Raw genomic sequence first — 18,871 nt, 5'->3', positions numbered from 1 at the left:
TAAGCACCAATAGAATTACTTCATTTGTTTTCCTCGCTCGGCGCGCAGTGATTCTATTGGCTCTTAACACACACACACACACACACACAAACCCATGCCTCGCAACGCATCCTCGCGCATCTCGGATCGAAACGGATCGGATCGAACACAGTTACCAAATCCGTGTATTTTAGTCCTATTTGAATATTTTCTACTATTTTCCTGGTCAAAAACCTTGTTTATAAAAAAACGCAATACCTATTTAACATTTTTAGTTATTATTGAGCTAACTGTTACTGTGGGGCTTAGTTAATTTGTGTAAGGATAACCTATATATTTTTTTCTTAATCAACGTTTCATATAAGGTGACTGTGGGCAAGACCGGCATACTTTATTTATTTTTCACATTGGAGTATTCTAGCTCCGTTAATTATTCACGTACGTGACCGCTTGTAATCACATACGATGAAGAATTTCATAAATAATAGTTAAGCTATAGTGACAGATCATTTTAATCATAAATTAAGCAAAAACAATAGTATTTTTAAAAATTCGGCGAGAAGACGGACTTCCCGTGTAGTTTAAGGTAAGTCCGTCTAGTAACGATATCAGCCATACTATAGGTGCTTATGTGTTCGTATTCGAATCCTTACAAAGAATGAAACAAGACAATGAAATGTGTACTCTAAACTTGTTAATATAGGGTTTAGATTCGAAATAAACACAATTTTTCTTATTAAAAGGTAAGTCCGGCATATATTACGTAAATGGGGTGGTAAACCTTTTTTGGAAAATAATTATACGTACTTATTTTTTGGACTTCTCAAATAAAATACCAATAGTCATTTTAAATTTACTCGTTGTTTTAAATTTACGGAGATCAAAGAGGGTTACATAAATAAACTTATAGTAGTAGCAATTTTAAACTACGAACACCGTTTAAGTTTAAATCAAATAGTGATTGGCAAATCAAACTCCATAACACAAGTAGGTACCCTACATACGTAAATTTTCAGGATAAGTAAGGCGAAGAACCCACGTCACATAGCGGCGTGGCACGCGCGGTACAGCGTTGGCGTGGCGCGTAACGCCTGTTAAATATAAAAAGAATAGACAGAATACGCCACACTAAAATCAGAAACATCACCAAAGCAACAGATGGCTTGACATATGCTCTAGCACTGAAATGGAAGTGGGCTGGACACGTCGCGCGCCTTCAAGACCAGAGATGGACAAAAATTGTCACCGCGTGGAGGGGACCACCAGGCAAAAGAAAGCAAGGGAGACCCCGAAATCGGTGGGAGGACGAAATCAAACGTACAGCGGGTCCAAACTGGATGCAAACTGCAAAATCCAGAGACGATTGGTTCACCTTGGAGGAGGCCTTTACCTGCAGAGGGGTTCTTGCAGAATAACTCACAGGAAAACGAAACAAATAATAATAATGCTATCATATTTTTATAATTCTTAAAAATTCTAACAAACTTTTTTCACGATTCTTACCTACTAACAACAACTACTCTTTGTAATTAAATATAATATTAGTGTAAATTTAACTCTGTAAGAAATAAAGGCTTTTTATTTTTTATTTATATTTATGTCGTCGCCTAGCACCAATAGTAAAAGCTAAGCTATGCTTAGTTTGCGGCCAATATTTATTTATTTATTTATTTACTTAATAGGTATTTTCTTATTTGTATTTTCGGTTACATAGTGCTGAGGATGAAGAACACATTTCTTTAGTAGTTTCGAGATTAAAATTGTTAACAAACACAAACATCATGCGCAATGTCGTAAAGATGCGTATCTGTAGTGACCTTATAAAATCATAATAAATAATATTGAAGCCATTTAACAGTTGGCAACCTCTGATTCAAGGAAAGTCCGGCATATGACGGACTTGCCTGGTGCATAGTAGACGGACTTTCCAACTTAGCAAAATTTTAATGTGATGAATGATGGAACGTATAATTACAAAACTAAGCCAATATCTGATAATTTAAACACATAATAAAGATTGCCGGGTCTTATATTACTTACGTAGTCAATTTCTGGTGCAAAATCTTGTCACAAACTATTTTTAACAATTTTATTTGCAGAGACTGTCGCACTATCACTTCGAGTTCCATACACGTAATGACTTGTTCACGCGGATTGCTCTGAAGTTCGTTGTCACAACGCCATCTGTTTTAGAGTGAGGGAACAAGCGCGAAAAACAGACTTATAAACTCGACGCCAAAGCGGCAAACGCTTTCTAATACAAAAGTTATAATGTGTTGACGGACTTGCCTTGTAGACGGTCTTGCCCACAGTGACCTTACCGATAGTTAATCAAAACAATAATATGTATGTCCAGTCAAATAATAATAGCATCAGTATATTTGGTATATTAAATAATTCATTGGAATATTAAATAAAGACTTCAATATTTCACCTTCATTCCGAAACTTGCCCAAAGAATGTTAACGAACCATACATCAAAATTCAGTTTTTCTCTTGTCCGAATTTCCTTTTATTATAATTGCCCTATATAAAATCATCAATCAAAACACAACCTTAACCATATAAAAATAAGACTCAATTGTGAATGTGAAAAATTCGGGTCATGGAAACAAGTTGCTAATTTCCTTCCAATAACTTGTTATTCTGAAATACACTTAATGCTAATGTATTTATAGTTCATTTTCCATTGATTCGTGTCGAATATAGTATGATAGTCAAATCATTGAGCCAATCAATCGCTAGTAATGAATCTCAGCACGCAAAATTTCAATTAAAGCTATTCTGTGATTTACAGCTTATAATTGCTGTTATGTAAAACGGTGAACGATCTTATATATATCCAATTAAAGTTCGATTTTGATTGACAATGACTTTCAAAATAGTAAAAATATTTTTGTTACAATGTTATTTATGCAGCGCTTTAAATTTAAATTGGCTTTTAAACTAATACATTTAAGGTTTATTTTTTGTTTCGTGATGTGTTCTCGTAAATTGTTTTTTTGCTAAGCGGTGTTTTGGTAAAATTAATGATGATGAAGAAATCAATTTTAAGGACTATTAATGCTATTATACTTATAATTATTGTAAGCTTAAAATAATTAATAGTAAAAGATATTCACATTTTGTTAAGTATGTAGTCAAGTGAAAGAAAAAAAAAAAATAACAATGTCACATGTATTTACATGTATTCATATATTTTTAGTGGAATATTGCTCGACATATTTCGCTCCATAACAAAGAACCATTCGCGTTATCTGAACGGTACAGCATTTTGCTCAATAACAACAAGATTTCGAGATTCGACTAAAAAAACGTGAGTGAGACGACTTATTTAGATTTAAAATGCGTTCTGTTTGTTCCGCTATTATATCTCACAAATTTGTGTAACTACATAATATCTAGGTTATCAAGCTACGTTTTGCAATTAAGTCCATCTTATTTTAAACAATTCAATATTCACCGTCCATTTTAATTATCTCTGTCTGCTCTTAAACTTATTAAAAACGCTGAGAAAGGCACCAAATCTTATACCTAACGAACGAAAAAACCCGATGTCCCTAATATAAATTATCTGGGTGTCAACTACGCACTCTCTTACCCTAATACAGAAACGAAAACTACCAATTAAAAATCAACCTTAAGAATTATGAAATACAGTTCCAATTTGCTTGATTCTCACGTGTGAATTTAAAAAGCTGCGTCATTTGAAAAAAGAATGTCCACGGTTGTTTCAAAGTTGAATTTCGAACGACAGATTTTAACGCATTTGTTACAATTGAATTTGAACTGTAAGTCTATGATAATAAGGTTGTATTTTAGTTGTAGTGTGCAGAGTATGGTTACGATCATTTATCAAGTAGGATAGGGCCTGTCAGTCCTCTGATATCCTTCTACCGATATCTGGAGTAAGGTGATATTTTTCCTTAAACGTGTGTAGGTTCTATTCATATGATAAAAGACAGAACGAGGTTTTTCGAGATTGGGAATAAGTGTAAAAAATGCAAAAGGTAGTTTGTACTCGATTGGCAATATTTATCTCGCACTTGTACGAGAAGCTGGGGATGGCCACCTTAAGAGGAATTCTTAGTTGCAATTTTTCCATACAAACGTCCTCGACTGTTTTCGCCCTGGATTTTGAACCAAGAGCAATGATTTTTTTGAATAAGATCAACATCATTAATATCTGTGCCGCTATTGTTTTGCTTTTTTGGATTATTTTATTTTGAAGAAACTTACAGCGCCTAGAAAATCGCAAAAACGACCCAATTAATTTGGCTGTAAAAAAGGTGCAATATACAAATATGACAACAAATATCCAAAAAATCTAAACATAGCGGTATAGAGTATTTCTTCCTTTTGTAGTTTCCAAAATTTCATAATGATTGGTTGCGTTTTGGAGGAGGAAACAGTCGAGAGCGAAACCTCGTTTTTTGAGTTTTTTGCGTGGCAATTTTAGTCCGAGCTGCAGTTGTCCTTATCGCACGCACGCACTCCCACAGCGCGACAGAAACATAGGTTCAAAAATTCGAGATCTGAAAAGTTGCTCAGCTTTGAATTGCTCTTAAGGACAATGTAGTAGGAGCATTCCACCGTTACGTAATCGACATTTGCACTCAATTTCCAAGCCCGGCACTCTTTCGGCTTGTCTTTTTATCGTATATTAAATTAGTCTAACCCTAACTTATTTACAAAACTCGTTGCAAATCCAAGGTTACGCTCCAGAGATCCTACAAAATTGATAGGACCAATGTGTAAAAGTGCATTATTTAAAAATAACTGTCGCATAATGTCAATTAAAGTGTTCAATAATTTACCAATAGATATCAAGGAAATTTCTGACATAAAAACATTCAAACGGACATTGTATAACTGGCTATTAAACAATAATTTTTACAATATTAAAGAATATTTTGACTTCCACACTAGCTAATGACATTTTCATTTTCTTCATTATTATTATTATTTTATCATTTTATTTGTTATCACTGTTGTTGACTGATTAAAAAAAATGCATGAAATGTAAATAGATTTTTAAGATGTAATTGTACATATTTTGCATGCTATAATACGGCTAAATGTGTGATACTTATAATTATAATAAGACCTGTACCCCTAGTGTAAATATTTTCGACAGCGAAACGTGACGTACGCGTTTGCGTTAAGTGTCATTTTGTATGAGATTTTTGACTTTCCAAAACGTCCCGCTTGGCGCGCTGTTCAAAAACCCATACAAAATGAGAGTTAACGCAAACGCGTACGTCACGTTTCGCTATCGACTAAATTGACACTAGGGGTACTGTATTGTTAACCACATTTAATGCAAATAAAGAATTTACTTTACTTAACTATTTACTTTTTACTTTACTAATTATTAGTTTTATTTTAAAGCCCCTCGTGTTATTGAAAAAAGCAGCCAAGTGCGAGTCGGACTCGCGCATGAAGGGTTCCGTACCATTTAAGACGTATTAAAAAAAATCTACTTGCTAGATCTTGTTCAACATTTTACCACTTTGGACACACATTTTAATAATAATAATAAAATGCTTTATTGCACACTACAAAAAAAAAATGGTACAAAGTATGTAAAGGTATAAATATGTAGATAACAACAGGCGGACTTATCGCTAAACAGCGATCTCTTCCAGACAACCTTCAGATAGAGAAATGGCGAACATAATCAAGGTAACGGGTGGTGCAAAAATAAAATAAAATACATATACTACAAATATTTAATATATATAGGTATACTACATTTATTACTATATATAAATAACAAATAAATATATAAATAAATGACAAAGGAAAAGCCATACAAATAACGAAGAATTTCAAGAATAACAACTACATTTATGAAAGAGACAAGTAATGTTCTTTTAATCGGTTTTTAAAAATAGAGAGCGATTTAGCACGTTTGATGTCAACAGGCAGAGCATTCCACAGCCGGACAGCGCGAAAACTGAAAGAGTTAATGTAAAATTTCGAAGAGGAAGGAGGGGGAACTAGTAACAGATTTTGAGAGCATCTGATAGAGGAAAGAAATTTAAACCGAGTTTTAAGATAACAAGGAGTATTGGGGTGAAACAGAGTGGCATACAGGAGGGAGAGAATATGTGCGTTGCGACGGAAACGAATAGGTAGCCACTTAAGCTTTGAACGAAAGCTTGAAATATGATCAAATTTGCGCAATCCAAAAATAAATCTAATGCAAACATTTTGAAGTCGATCAAGTTTGTTCAATTGCTCTTCAGTAAGGTCTAAATAGCAGATATCTGCATAATCTAAAATAGGCAGAAGGAGAGACTGAGCAAGCGCAATTTTAGTGGCGAGAGGCAAGAAGTTACGAAGGCGACGTAGGGAACCAACTGTAGCAAAGATCTTCCTGCTCACCTCGCTGATCTGCGGAGACCAAGAAAGAGTTCGATCTATTATCACGCCAAGATTTTTAACCTGGTTAGAAAAGGGAATGAGTACCCCATCGAATAAAACACCAGGTAAACTTTCGAAATCGACTCTTGCTATGCTTCTCGGGCTGCCAATGATAATAACTTGAGTTTTGGACGGATTAACATTTAAACCATAGCAAGAGCTCCATTCAGAAATGCGTTCTAAGTCGGTGTTAATGGAATGAACAACAAGGTGTAAATCGTCAAGCAGGCCTTGGGAGTAGATTTGGAGGTCGTCGGCATAGAGATGATAAGAAGAAAGGAGATTAGAAGTAATAGAATTTATGAAAATTGAAAAGAGTAAAGGGGACAGCACGCCACCCTGCGGAACGCCTGCCACCGTACTGCACCAAGATGAAAATAAAGAGTTATCAGCTTTAACCCGTTGCCGGCGACCATCCAAGTAGCTGTGAAACCACTTAACTGCTGCAGGAGAAACATTGAGAGAACGCAATACCCCCAACAAGATGTCAAAGTCAACGGTATTGAATGCGTTGCTAAAATCTAACAACGTCAATACCGTTAGCTTCCGGTTATCCATGCCAGAACGGATATCATCGGAAATCTTTACTAGTGCGGTGACCGTGCTGTGACCGGAACGAAACCCTGACTGGAAAGGATTAAACAAGGAGTTTTTATTTAGAAAAGAAGTTAATTGCGACTGTACAAGCCGCTCTAAAACCTTTGAGAGGAATGGAAGAATGGATATAGGTCTAAAATCAGAGAAGGAAGAAGGGTTGGACTTTTTTGGAAGGGGAATAATGTCAGCGTCTTTCCAGGAGTTCGGAAAGCTACATAGAGAAATTGAATTATTAAAGATATTGGTGATAATGGGAAGAAGAAGGTCTAGTAAAGGGAGTATCATATTCCGGCCCACACAGTCAACGCCAATAGCATTCGATGTTATGGATATAACGCTCTTCTCAACCTCACTCTCAGAGAATTTAGTGAAAGAGAAGGGAGAAGAATCAGGAATTGGCAAGGAGGAAAGATAGTTGAGTGTTTTAGCCTTATTTGGACCGCTAAATACAGTAGAGGAAGAGAAATGTTGGATAAGCTCATCTAAGTTAAGATCATTAGGTAAAGGATTATTAACAGGCTTACCAACTCCAAAAGACTTCAGGCATTTCCAAATTTTGGTTGGTTGACCATCCTCTACTGACTTATGAATGTGGCGCCGCTGAGCATCACGACACACAGTGCTGCAATGATTTCTCAACGCGTGATATTTGGATTTGTTCCTATCAGAAGCGTTTAATTTAAATTTACATTTAGCCTGATTCTTTTTATCAATTAACGCCCTAATTTCGTCAGTCAACCAGGGAGCAGGAAGATGCCTTAATTTGATTGGGCGAATCGGAGCGTGGACATCATAAAGCTGAATCAGTAAAGAATTGAAAAGTGCAACTTGGTCTTCTACGGTGTCAGCATCAGCAATCACACTCCAATCAATATTATAGGCATCCTCACGAAGTTTCTCGACCTTCAATCTTTTAAAATTGCGCTGCATAATAATTTTAGGTTTAGCTTTAGGGGGACGAATTTTATATGACAAACAAAGCAAATCATGATAGGAGAATGCATCAGCGGAGTGTTGACTATATTTCGCAACTAGCGAAGGAGAGGAGACCAAAGTGATGTCAAGAAGAGAGGGCGTACAGTTCGGAAAATGATGAGTAGCACCAGAAGGTAAAATCGAAAGATTACACGCCACTTATTACCGATTATTTTACCACTTTGGAACTGTCTCTGGCGCAAACTATTCAGTTTAGAAAAAAATGATGTTAGGAACCTAAATATCATTTTTGAAGACCTATCCATAGATACCCCACACGTATGGGTTTGATGAAAAAAATTTTTTTTTAATTTATTGACGTATTAAAAAAAACTATTCACTAGATCTCGTTCAAACCAATTTTCGGTGGAAGTTTGCATGGTAATGTATATCATATATTTTTTTAGATTTTTCATTCTGTTATTTTAGAAGTTACAGGGGGGGGGGGGGGACACACATTTTTTCACTTTGGAAGTGTCTCTCGCGCAAACTATTCAGTTTAGAAAAAAATGATATTAGAAACCTAAATATCATTTTTGAAGACCTATCCATAGATACCCCACACGTATGGGTTTGATGAAAAAAATTTTTTTTTTTTAATTTTATGACGTATTAAAAAAAAACTACTTACTAGATCTCGTTCGAACCAATTTTCGGTGGAAGTTTGCATGGCAATGTATATCATATATTTTTTTTAGATTTTTCATTCTGTTATTTTAGAAGTTACAGGGGGGGGGGGGGGGGGGGTGGTGGGGGGGGGGACACACATTTTTTCACTTTGGAAGTGTCTCTCGCGCAAACTATTCAGTTTAGAAAAAAATGATATTAGAAACCTAAATATCATTTTTGAAGACCTATCCATAGATACCTCACACGTATGGGTTTGATGAAAAAAATTTTTTTTTTTAATTTTTATGACTTATTAAAAAAAAACTACTTACTAGATCTCGTTCGAACCAATTTTCGGTGGAAGTTTGCATGGCAATGTATATCATATATTTTTTTTAGATTTTTCATTCTGTTATTTTAGAAGTTACGGGGGGGGGGGACACTCTTTTTACCACTTTGGAAGTGTCTCTCGCGCAAACTTTTCAGTTTAGAAAAAAATGATATTAGAAACCTCAATATCATTTTTAAAGACCTATCCATAGATACCCCACACGTATGAGTTTGATGAAAAAAGATTTTTTGAGTTTCAGTTCTAAGTATGGGGAACCCCCAAAATTTATTGTTTTTTTTTCTATTTTTGTGTGAACATCATAATGCGGTTCATAGAATACATCTACTTACCAAGTTTGAACAGTATAGCTTTTATAGTTTCGGAAAAAGATGACATGACGAATCTATAAGGGTTCCGTAGCCAAATGGCAAAAAACGGAACCCTTATAGATTCGTCATGTCCGTCTGTCTGTCCGATTCTGTCACAGCCACTTTTTTCCGAAACTATAAAAGCTATACTGTTCAAACTTGGTAAGTAGATGTATTCTATGAACCGCATTATGATGTTTACACAAAAATAGAAAAAAAACAATAAATTTTGGGGGTTCCCCATACTTAGAACTGAAACTCAAAAAATCTTTTTTCATCAAACCCATACGTGTGGGGTATCTATGGATAGGTCTTTAAAAATGATATTGAGGTTTCTAATATCATTTTTTTCTAAACTGAATAGTTTGCGCGAGAGACACTTCCAAAGTGGTAAAAAGTGTGTCCCCCCCCCCCCCCCCGTAACTTCTAAAATAACAGAAAAAAAAATCTAAAAAAAATATATGATATACATTGCCATGTAAACTTCCACCGAAAATTGGTTCGAACGAGATCTAGTAAGTAGTTTTTTTTAATACGTCATAAAAATTAAAAAAAATTTTTTTTTTCATCAAACCCATACGTGTGGGGTATCTATGGATAGGTCTTCAAAAATGATATTTAGGTTTCTAATATCATTTTTTTCTAAACTGAATAGTTTGCGCGAGAGACACTTCCAAAGTGAAAAAATGTGTGTCCCCCCCCCTGTAACTTCTAAAATAACAGAATGAAAAATCTAAAAAAAATATATGATATACATTGCCATGCAAACTTCCACCGAAAATTGGTTCGAACGAGATCTAGTAAGTAGTTTTTTTTTTAATACGTCATAAAATTTAAAAAAAAAAATTTTTTTCATCAAACCCATACGTGTGGGGTATCTATGGATAGGTCTTCAAAAATGATATTTAGGTTTCTAATATCATTTTTTTCTAAACTGAATAGTTTGCGCGAGAGACACTTCCAAAGTGAAAAAAAGTGTGTCCCCCCCCCGTAACTTCTAAAATAACGGAATGAAAAATCTAAAAAAAATATATGATATACATTACCATGCAAACTTCCAACGAAAATTGGTTTGAACCAGATCTAGTAAGTAGTTTTTTTTAATACGTCATAAATGGTACGGAACCCTTCATTGGCGAGTCCGACTCGCACTTGGCCGCTTTTTTGCCGTTTTTTGCCATTTGGCTACGGAACCCTAAAAACCATAGAACCATACCACTACCTCACCATACCTACTGCCATTTTACATATCAAATGATGACGAATTTTCACATGCAGCGGTTACATTCATTGACGTTGATTTTGAGGTTTTGTTTTGTTGTTAATTGTATTTTAATTAGCATTTTAGTGCGATTGGTTTGTGGTGGCAGTTCATTGGTTTTGTAATAGTTTAGTAAATTATTGTCTATTTGCTCAATAGCACTAAACTCCTGTAGTGCGATGTTATTGGGCAAAACAGACAATAATCATTAAAAAAAATTACTGTTTCATACATTTTGACTCGTCTGATGTTTATGTTTTCTACAGGAGAGCCATTTTTTTTTCGTGAGAGGAGCGAGGGATATAAGATAAGAGATCATTTATTTGTAAAATATGAGTGAGTGTACATACACGAGTGTATATAGTTTTCCTTAGGATTTGATTTGAAGGAAGTAAAAAAAAAAAAAATTAATCTGTTTATTTCATATCAAAAAAACACGCATTTTTCTAACTTAACTACTAATCTTAAAGTAATGGATTGAGAACATCTTACAAGGAGATAGAAATTAAATGACCAATTATACAATTTGGAAGAGAAAGATGGCACATATAGAAGCAAATTTTGAGAGGTAGGACCCGTATGCGGAGAGAGATTTCCATGAAGCATGCCATAGGGCCCTCATTTTGCGAACTGTTTTCATTGGTCGATAGGGCCCGTATGCGGGGTGCGGGAGATTTCTAAAACACATGGCATTATGAGCTTCACTAAGTCGTTATATCACCTTGTTTCACTAAGTCGTTATATCACCTTGTTTCACTAAGTCGTTATATCACCTTACCGCCTGCGGAGAGTCCCCGCATGCTGTATATCGACCGAACTATCGACCAATGAAACTGAGCCATAAGATAATTAAGGGAAGAAAAACGCTCTTTGAAATAGCGGGGAGTTGCAGGATTAAAGCGTATAGAATAAAGAAAAGAAAACATGTGACGCCGAAGTCGGATAGGGAGCCAATTGAGTTGAGAGATGTGAATTACATCCATTGTTGATTCCCGCACGTCTCCTCTCATCTCCGCCTCAGTTCAGAAAATACTTTCATTTGTTTTTATTTCAAGTCGAGCCACGCTGTTCTACCTTAGGGATGGCCAGGGGGCGCCATAAGCCTTCAGTCGTCACCTTCATTGACCCCGGTGGCCGAGTGGCTCAGGCACCTGGCGCGATAGCACAGAACGCTGGTTCGATTCCAGCCTTGGGCACTTTTTCTTAGTGTATGACATTTACTTCAGTTTATAATTTACATTGTAACATTTGCAACCTAATAGTATTACCAATTATCCAATATACCTAAAACCAAATCCATGTACAATAAAATTATTGTAACAGAAACGCAATAAGCCAGTTATCTACATGTACTGCGGATCAACCGCCGCTGCAATTATTAAAGTAATCACGAAACCGCATGTTTTATTTGGATTTATGAATCCTGATTTATTAATCTGATGCCCGTTCAGATCACTAAACTACTTGCCTATTCTACTAACAGAACTATAGCTGTCGCGTCGAATGATGGTTCGTATGAGGTATGAGGTGACTTGGGTGCCCGATTGGTTCAAGAATCTGTCGCAAATGCAGAAGGGCTGCTGGTTCGATCCCAGCTATGGGCACTGGAGGGCTTGGTCACTTTTTCTTTCGAAAATCACATTAGTTTAATTTATAGTTCAGTACGTAGTAGGTACTATTATCTCTACTTAACATACATAAATTGTTTTCTTCACATAAGCATATAATCCACTTAGAGCCATCGCAACACAAATGCAATGAGCAAGTTAGGTATTTAAATGTGAGCTGCGGATCAACCGGCTTTGCAATCATTAAAGTAATCACGAAACCGCACGTTTTATTTGGATTTGTGCATCCTGATTTATTAAACTTACCTTTTTTTAAACTAACAGATCATATCCACTATAAATCGAGATCACATTTCTAATCTGTTGTTATACTCAGAATACTCATCCTGTTCTACAAACTCTCTGTGTCAAAACTCTGTGTTCTGAAAAAACGGTTTATACGTTATGTTTGCTTCCCGGTTATCGTCGTAGATTATGCAGTACCCTTCAAGCAACTTGCCCAAGTACTGCCTTCATGTAAACGACGCATACAGTGCATCTAAAATAGCCATATTCGTATTGTAACGCCCTATTTTCGTATTTAGGTTTCTACCACAATGCGGGTCACAGCGTATAATGAGTTGTTTATTGAGTACAAATATTTCGCATGATTGGCTGTTACTAAATGGGTGTAAATGTGCTTTACTTATATATATTACACGTGTGGAAAATTACAACTACTTTGTAAAGTGTGATAAATAAAAGACGTGCGCTCGCGTTATAACCATTTAATGCACTGCCTTTTCGGTACAGGCGCGAAAGATACAATATGAACTAACCTAACATCCCTCCACCATAAATCCTTAATACTAGCTACTTATAATTAACGCGGGGTATATTCCTAAGTCGAGCGCTCCGAACGACCTCGCTGCCTGCTGGTACCGCGGTGGCAGAGCCGGGTGGCTGGCGCATAGACGTCGGCTCCTGTTGCGCGAGTGGAATGTTCGATGACGGTGGAACAGCCGGAGCGATGGGTACGGTTCGTGATGGTAGCGGAGGTGGAGCGTCAGACGTGCCCAACAATGACGGCGTGTGCGCAGCGTCCCTACCGCGCGACATTTGCGGTGCTGTTGGCACGTGTTGGCCGCCTTGCACGGCCGTAGTGGCTTCTATAGGATCGGAATTGGCTTCAATCCACTCCTCTTCTTCCTCCCCTTCCAATCTCTGATCCGAAGGATAAGGCAACATCGCCCAAATGGAACTCCTGTCCTCCGAATCTTCGTTTAACCCATTGGTTGGGGTCCCGGTATAACCCTTGTATTTATATATTTGATTCTTGTGTTTCTTTACAAGTTGATCCATTTCCGGTAAATATATCTCGTATAAACATCGGCCTAACTTATTTTTAACAATACCTTTTAACCACTTATTATTACTAATTACTTTTGTAAGTACGTGTTCATTAATTTCAAAATCTACATTTCGGTTTCCCTTATAATATTTCGCCTGCAAATACTGTTTAGAATTAACATTACTTTGCAATTCTGTTGAGAGTGAGGATGGTGCATCATTGTTTACTAGCAATAAATCAAACCGGTTACGTAGCGGCCGCCCGATCATTAGTTCGGCGGGTGACTTGTCCGTTGTTGCATGTATACTATTACGGTATCGAAACAAAAATTCGTGTAACCGCTCATTAGTTATTTCCCTCATTGTTTTTCCCTTCATAAGCAACCCCTTAATATGTTTTTTTAACATTTTAACATAAATCTCCACTTGTCCGTTGCTCGACGGTGAATAAGTTGGAGAAGTTATATGCGTTATGGCGTTTAATTTGCAAAAATGTTTAAACGCTTTAGATGTGAAAGATGTACCATTATCTGTCACTAGAGTGTGCATTATACCAAAACGAGACATAACTTCTTCAAGTTTTGTTATCACGGTAGCACTCGAATAGTTGCTAGTTAAAGGGAAACATTCGACCCATTTCGAAAATGCGTCTACCATTACGAGGAACATGGTATTTTGTATGGGTCCAAAAAAATCTAAATGGACTCTGGACCATGCCTGGGTCGGGTACTTCCATACCGTTAATGGCGCACGCGGCGGAGTGGGTTTAGTTTGAATACAGACCTCGCAACTGCCTATTTTTAATTCAATGTCGCGATCTATGTTTGGCCACCAAAATCGCGAACGAGCCTCTGACTTTGTTTTGTTTATACCTAAATGACTTCTATGTAATTCGTCTAGCACTTTTGATTGCAACGATTTAGGTATAACGATTTTATGTCCGCGCATAATCACATCTTTTTCCAAAATAAGATCGAATCTACAATTAAAATAAGGTTGTATTTCCGGGTTTACCACTTTTTTTGGCCAACCCGAAACTACAAATTTTTTTACGATATCTAAACATTTATCGTTATTGGTCGCGCTTACTAACTCCCTCATGGTAACAGGTAAGTCACCGTCCGTTACAAAACTAACGTAGGTTGCGCGATCTAGCGGGGGTGGCGCGTGCGATCTGTGGGCCTGCGGCGGTCGAATGCAGGATGACGTAATCGCCTCTTTATCAGCGACCGACTCATTAACACCTGTTGCGCGACTCAAAAAATCTGCACAGTTATTTGCGCTTGCAACGTATTCGATTTCATAGTTATAGCTGTTTAAAAATAAAGCGTAACGCTGAAGTCGGTTCGCGGAGACTTCTGGTACCCCTTTATGTGGGTGGAAAATGTACATTAAGGGTTTATGGTCAGTACGTAGGATGAAAGGCACTTCCAACCCATACAAATATTGGTGAAAACGTCTTATACCAAAAATTATAGCTGTAGCCTCTTTTTCCATCTGACTATAATTGCGTTCAGCGCTATTTAAAGACCTCGAGGCATAAGCAATCGGCCGTTCAACCCCCCCCTCTAATTGACCTAAGACAGCACCTAGGCCCCAAGGAGACGCGTCAATACTAAGAACCAATTTTGAATTAGGGTTAAAATGCGCTAACACCCTCTCTGATACCAGTTCTTCCTTAATCTCCGAGAAAACGTTATCATGTTCTGTAGTCCAATCCCATTTCACCCCTTTTTGCAACAACCGGTTCAGTGGCCCCAAAATCGATGCGGCATTAGGAACAAACATTCGGTAGTAATTCACTAACCCTAGAAATGACCTTAGTTCGTTCACGTTTGTTGGTGCTTTTGTGGAAACCATTGCCTCAATTTTACTACGGCATTTATGAATGCCATGTTTGTCGATAACAAACCCTAAGTATGTTACAGAGTCTTTAAACAGATGACATTTGTCCCTGTTTAGCACTAACCCTGCCTCTTGTAATCGACTAAAAACTTGTTCTAACCTTAAGCAATGCTGTTCTTTTGTTTCCCCTGTCACCAAAACATCATCTAGCAAGCACAAAACTCCTTCAATACCTTGTAATAAACTTTCCATGGTTTTTTGGAATATTGCCGGCGCATTTGATAACCCAAAAACGAGACGAGTAAATTTGAACAAGCCCTTGTGGGTATTTATCGTCGTTAGTAACTGAGAATCAGTATCCAAACTCAGTTGCAAGTATGCTTGACTTAAATCTAACTGAGAAAATTGTTGCCCGCCGTGCAACTTAGCAAAAAGCTCCGCTGTTTTAGGCAAAGGATATTTTTCTATTTGAAGCACTTTATTAAGCGTTACTGAGTAATCCGCGCATAGCCTAATTTCGCCGGAATGCTTCAAAATAGGTACTATGGGACTCGCATATTCCGAATGGTCGACCGGTTGAAGTACCCCCGTTTCAACTAACCTATTAATTTCCTTTTCAACTTTCTCCCTCAATGCAAAAGGGACTGTACGAGCTCGGTAAAAAATTGGTTGACTGTTAGGCTTTAATGATAATTTTACTTTATATTTATTTAAACAGCCTAACCGAGAACCAAAAAGTCTTGGATATTTTACCGTATAAAAATCTATTTCCGACTGGCTATCGCTGGACTCGCACGAGTTTATTTTAGATATCTGTAAGTTGAATGATGCAAAGAAATCTCTTCCAAGCAATGCTGAGGCACCTGTCTTCACAACATATATATTTATATAGTTACTTTCACCTTCGTACTTTACCGTTGTTCGCATAACTCCTACCGTATTCAAAACATTTTCAGAATAGCATATAAGTCTTGTTTCGGGCGGAGCTAAGGGAACGTTTCGGAAATGTCGTTTGTACACATGCAGTGGAAGGGTTGTGACGCCAGAACCACTGTCGACCAAAAATTTTATGTTCTGCCCACATACTTCAACGGACAAAGTCATCTCCTCACCATGGTGGGTACGTAAGCTACAAATATGATCAGAATAATAAACGGATTTATTCTTACCATCATCATCGTTACTCTCATCGATTGAATGCAGCATATTTACACGTTTCCTACGCTTGCACATACGTTTTAGGTGGCCTTTGTTGCCACAGCTTTTGCACTTGTAACCTTTGAACCGACACTTATCGACCGTATGATTACTGTACCCGCACACTTCACATTCCACACCACTATTAGACGATGAACCTCTTGATACTTTATAGACCTCGACCGACTCCGTCAGCTGATTGCTGTTGCTAGGCGCGGCCGACTGGCGCGCGGCGGTCCTCGCGCTGTGCAACGATACTGCGATTTCTAGCGCTCGTGTTAGCGTGAGGGTATCTGCGTCTTCTGTGAACAATCGGTCCCGCACGGGTCCCGCCTGCATGCCCAATACGAACCGGTCGCGCAGCATGCTATCCAATACCGAACCAAATTTGCAATCGGATGCTAACTGACGAACTCTTGCAGCCCACTGAGTTAAATCTTCGTCACTTTGTTGAATGGCCCTGTGGAAATTGTGTCTTTCTGCAAAAAGCGACTTTTTTGGCAACAAATGTTTGTCCACCTCTTCCACAATTTCTTCATAAGACAGCTCTTCCAGCGTCTTCGGTGAAATTAGTTCGCGTACCAATTTATACGCGGACTCGTTGAGTGCACTTAGCAACACGGCGCGTTGACGATCGACCCCCGTTTCTGTTTTAATTATTGCGTTTGCACTGAGCCAGATGCTTAATCTTTCCTTAAACACCTTCCAGTCATTGCCGACTTCAAAAACAGGTAAATTTCCGATCGTCGAATTCATTATGATCGTCTATATCGCGTGAGTACTTTAAAAAAAAAAAACCCGGGCGTCGCCACTGTGATAAATAAAAGACGTGCGCTCGCGTTATAACCATTTAATGCACTGCCTTTTCGGTACAGGCGCGAAAGATACAATATGAACTAACCTAACATAAAGCTATGTTGTAAATAGTAAATAAATAAATGTTATAGGGACATTCTTACACAAATTGACTAACTCCCACAGTAAGTCAAGAAGGCCTGTGTTGTGGGCAGACAACAATATATATAATATACAAATACCTAAATACTTAGAAAACATCCATGACTCAGGAACAAAAATTTGTGCTCATCACACAAATAAATGCCCTTACCGGGATTCGAACCCAGCACCATCGGCTTAATAGGCAGGGTCACTACCCACTAGGCCAGACCGGTCGTAAATAGTAATGTGCAAATAGCAAAACTTTCTCAAAATATCAAAAATTTCTGGAAATATTCATGAGTTTCTAATGCAAGTTTCCACTTAAAAAGCTCCCGTTCAGTACCCCTAGTGTAAATGTATTCAATGGCGTAACGGGACTTACGCGTTTGCGTTAAGTCTCATTTAGTATGGGATTTAGAAACGGCGCGCCAAGCGGAGCGTTTTTGAAATTCAAAATCCCATACAAAATGAGACTTAACGCAAACGCGTACGTCGCGTTTCACTATTGAATAAATTTACACTAGAGGTACAGATTAGGGATTATCACTCAATGTTCTTCTGTACCCCTTGTGTAAATAAATTCGATTTCGAAAAGTGACGTACGCGTTTGCGTTTAGCCTCATTTTGTATTGGATTTAGAAAGAGCGCGCCAAGCGGGACGTTTTGGAAACTCAAAATCCTATACAAAATGAGACTTAACGCAAACGCGTTCGTCACGTTATGATGTCGATAAAATTTACACTAGGGGTACTGTTTCAAAGTGTCATAGAACTCATATAAATCGAAACTAACTGTACGAGTAAGAAGGTTTAAACTTGCTGAAAAAATACCGAAAACGTTTCATGGAAACTTTGTATTTTTTTTTTAATTCTCTTTTGTACACTGCTAATTAGTGCGTGTGTAAAAGATAAAAATGGCCGGTCAATGTACGAAATTCTTCGTGTAGCGAGCTTACCTAAGGAATTGTAGAGTGCAGTTTTGAAACTTATAATAGTATTTGGACCATTTCGTTATTTTCATACATAAATTTCATACATAATTTGGATAAAGAGCTATTTCCAGATGTATGTTATGGCTAACAAAACTATTATGAAGTGTTTAATATACCCAAGTCAAATATTTTATATTTGAACTTTTATTTCTCAAAATACTGTTATTTATCTTTGAACTTTTTTTTCTCAAAATACTGTCTATATTTTCATTTCTAGTAAAAATATAGTTTAAAATGATCTTTTTGGATAAGCTATCAGTATGTACTTTTTGCTTCTATTTGTAAGTGTAATAATTTCACTTAAAAATATCGTACCAAAAAAAAAGTATTTCGGCTTAACCAACAGCTCTTCCAGTGTCGCTGAGTTTGACATTTTGTCACAATTTATGATGGAGTGTCACTAAACACGTCAAAACGTTTGCGGGCGAAATGTATGCGCAGCCACGCCTCGGG

General features: G+C 37.2%; 2 protein-coding genes across 18 annotated transcripts in view; one reads left to right on the top strand and one right to left on the bottom strand.

Annotated features, from left to right (window-relative positions):
* LOC133531155 (hemicentin-2) overlaps positions 1–18,871 on the top strand; it is a 782,365-nt gene that overhangs the window by 190,015 nt on the left and 573,479 nt on the right. The window lies entirely within an intron of this gene.
* Positions 12,869–17,377, bottom strand: LOC133530954 (uncharacterized). The gene is made up of 2 exons (XM_061869014.1): positions 16,461–17,377; positions 12,869–13,611 (listed from the first exon to the last, which is right to left on the bottom strand). The coding sequence occupies exons 1-2, from the start codon at positions 17,242–17,244 to the stop codon at positions 13,589–13,591; spliced, it is 807 nt and encodes a 268-aa protein (XP_061724998.1). The 5' UTR covers positions 17,245–17,377; the 3' UTR covers positions 12,869–13,588.

The sequence above is a fragment of the Cydia pomonella genome, chromosome 24 (assembly GCF_033807575.1).
Source record: "Cydia pomonella isolate Wapato2018A chromosome 24, ilCydPomo1, whole genome shotgun sequence".
Lineage (NCBI taxonomy): Eukaryota > Metazoa > Arthropoda > Insecta > Lepidoptera > Tortricidae > Cydia > Cydia pomonella.
This window is presented reverse-complemented; position numbering and strand designations above follow the sequence as displayed.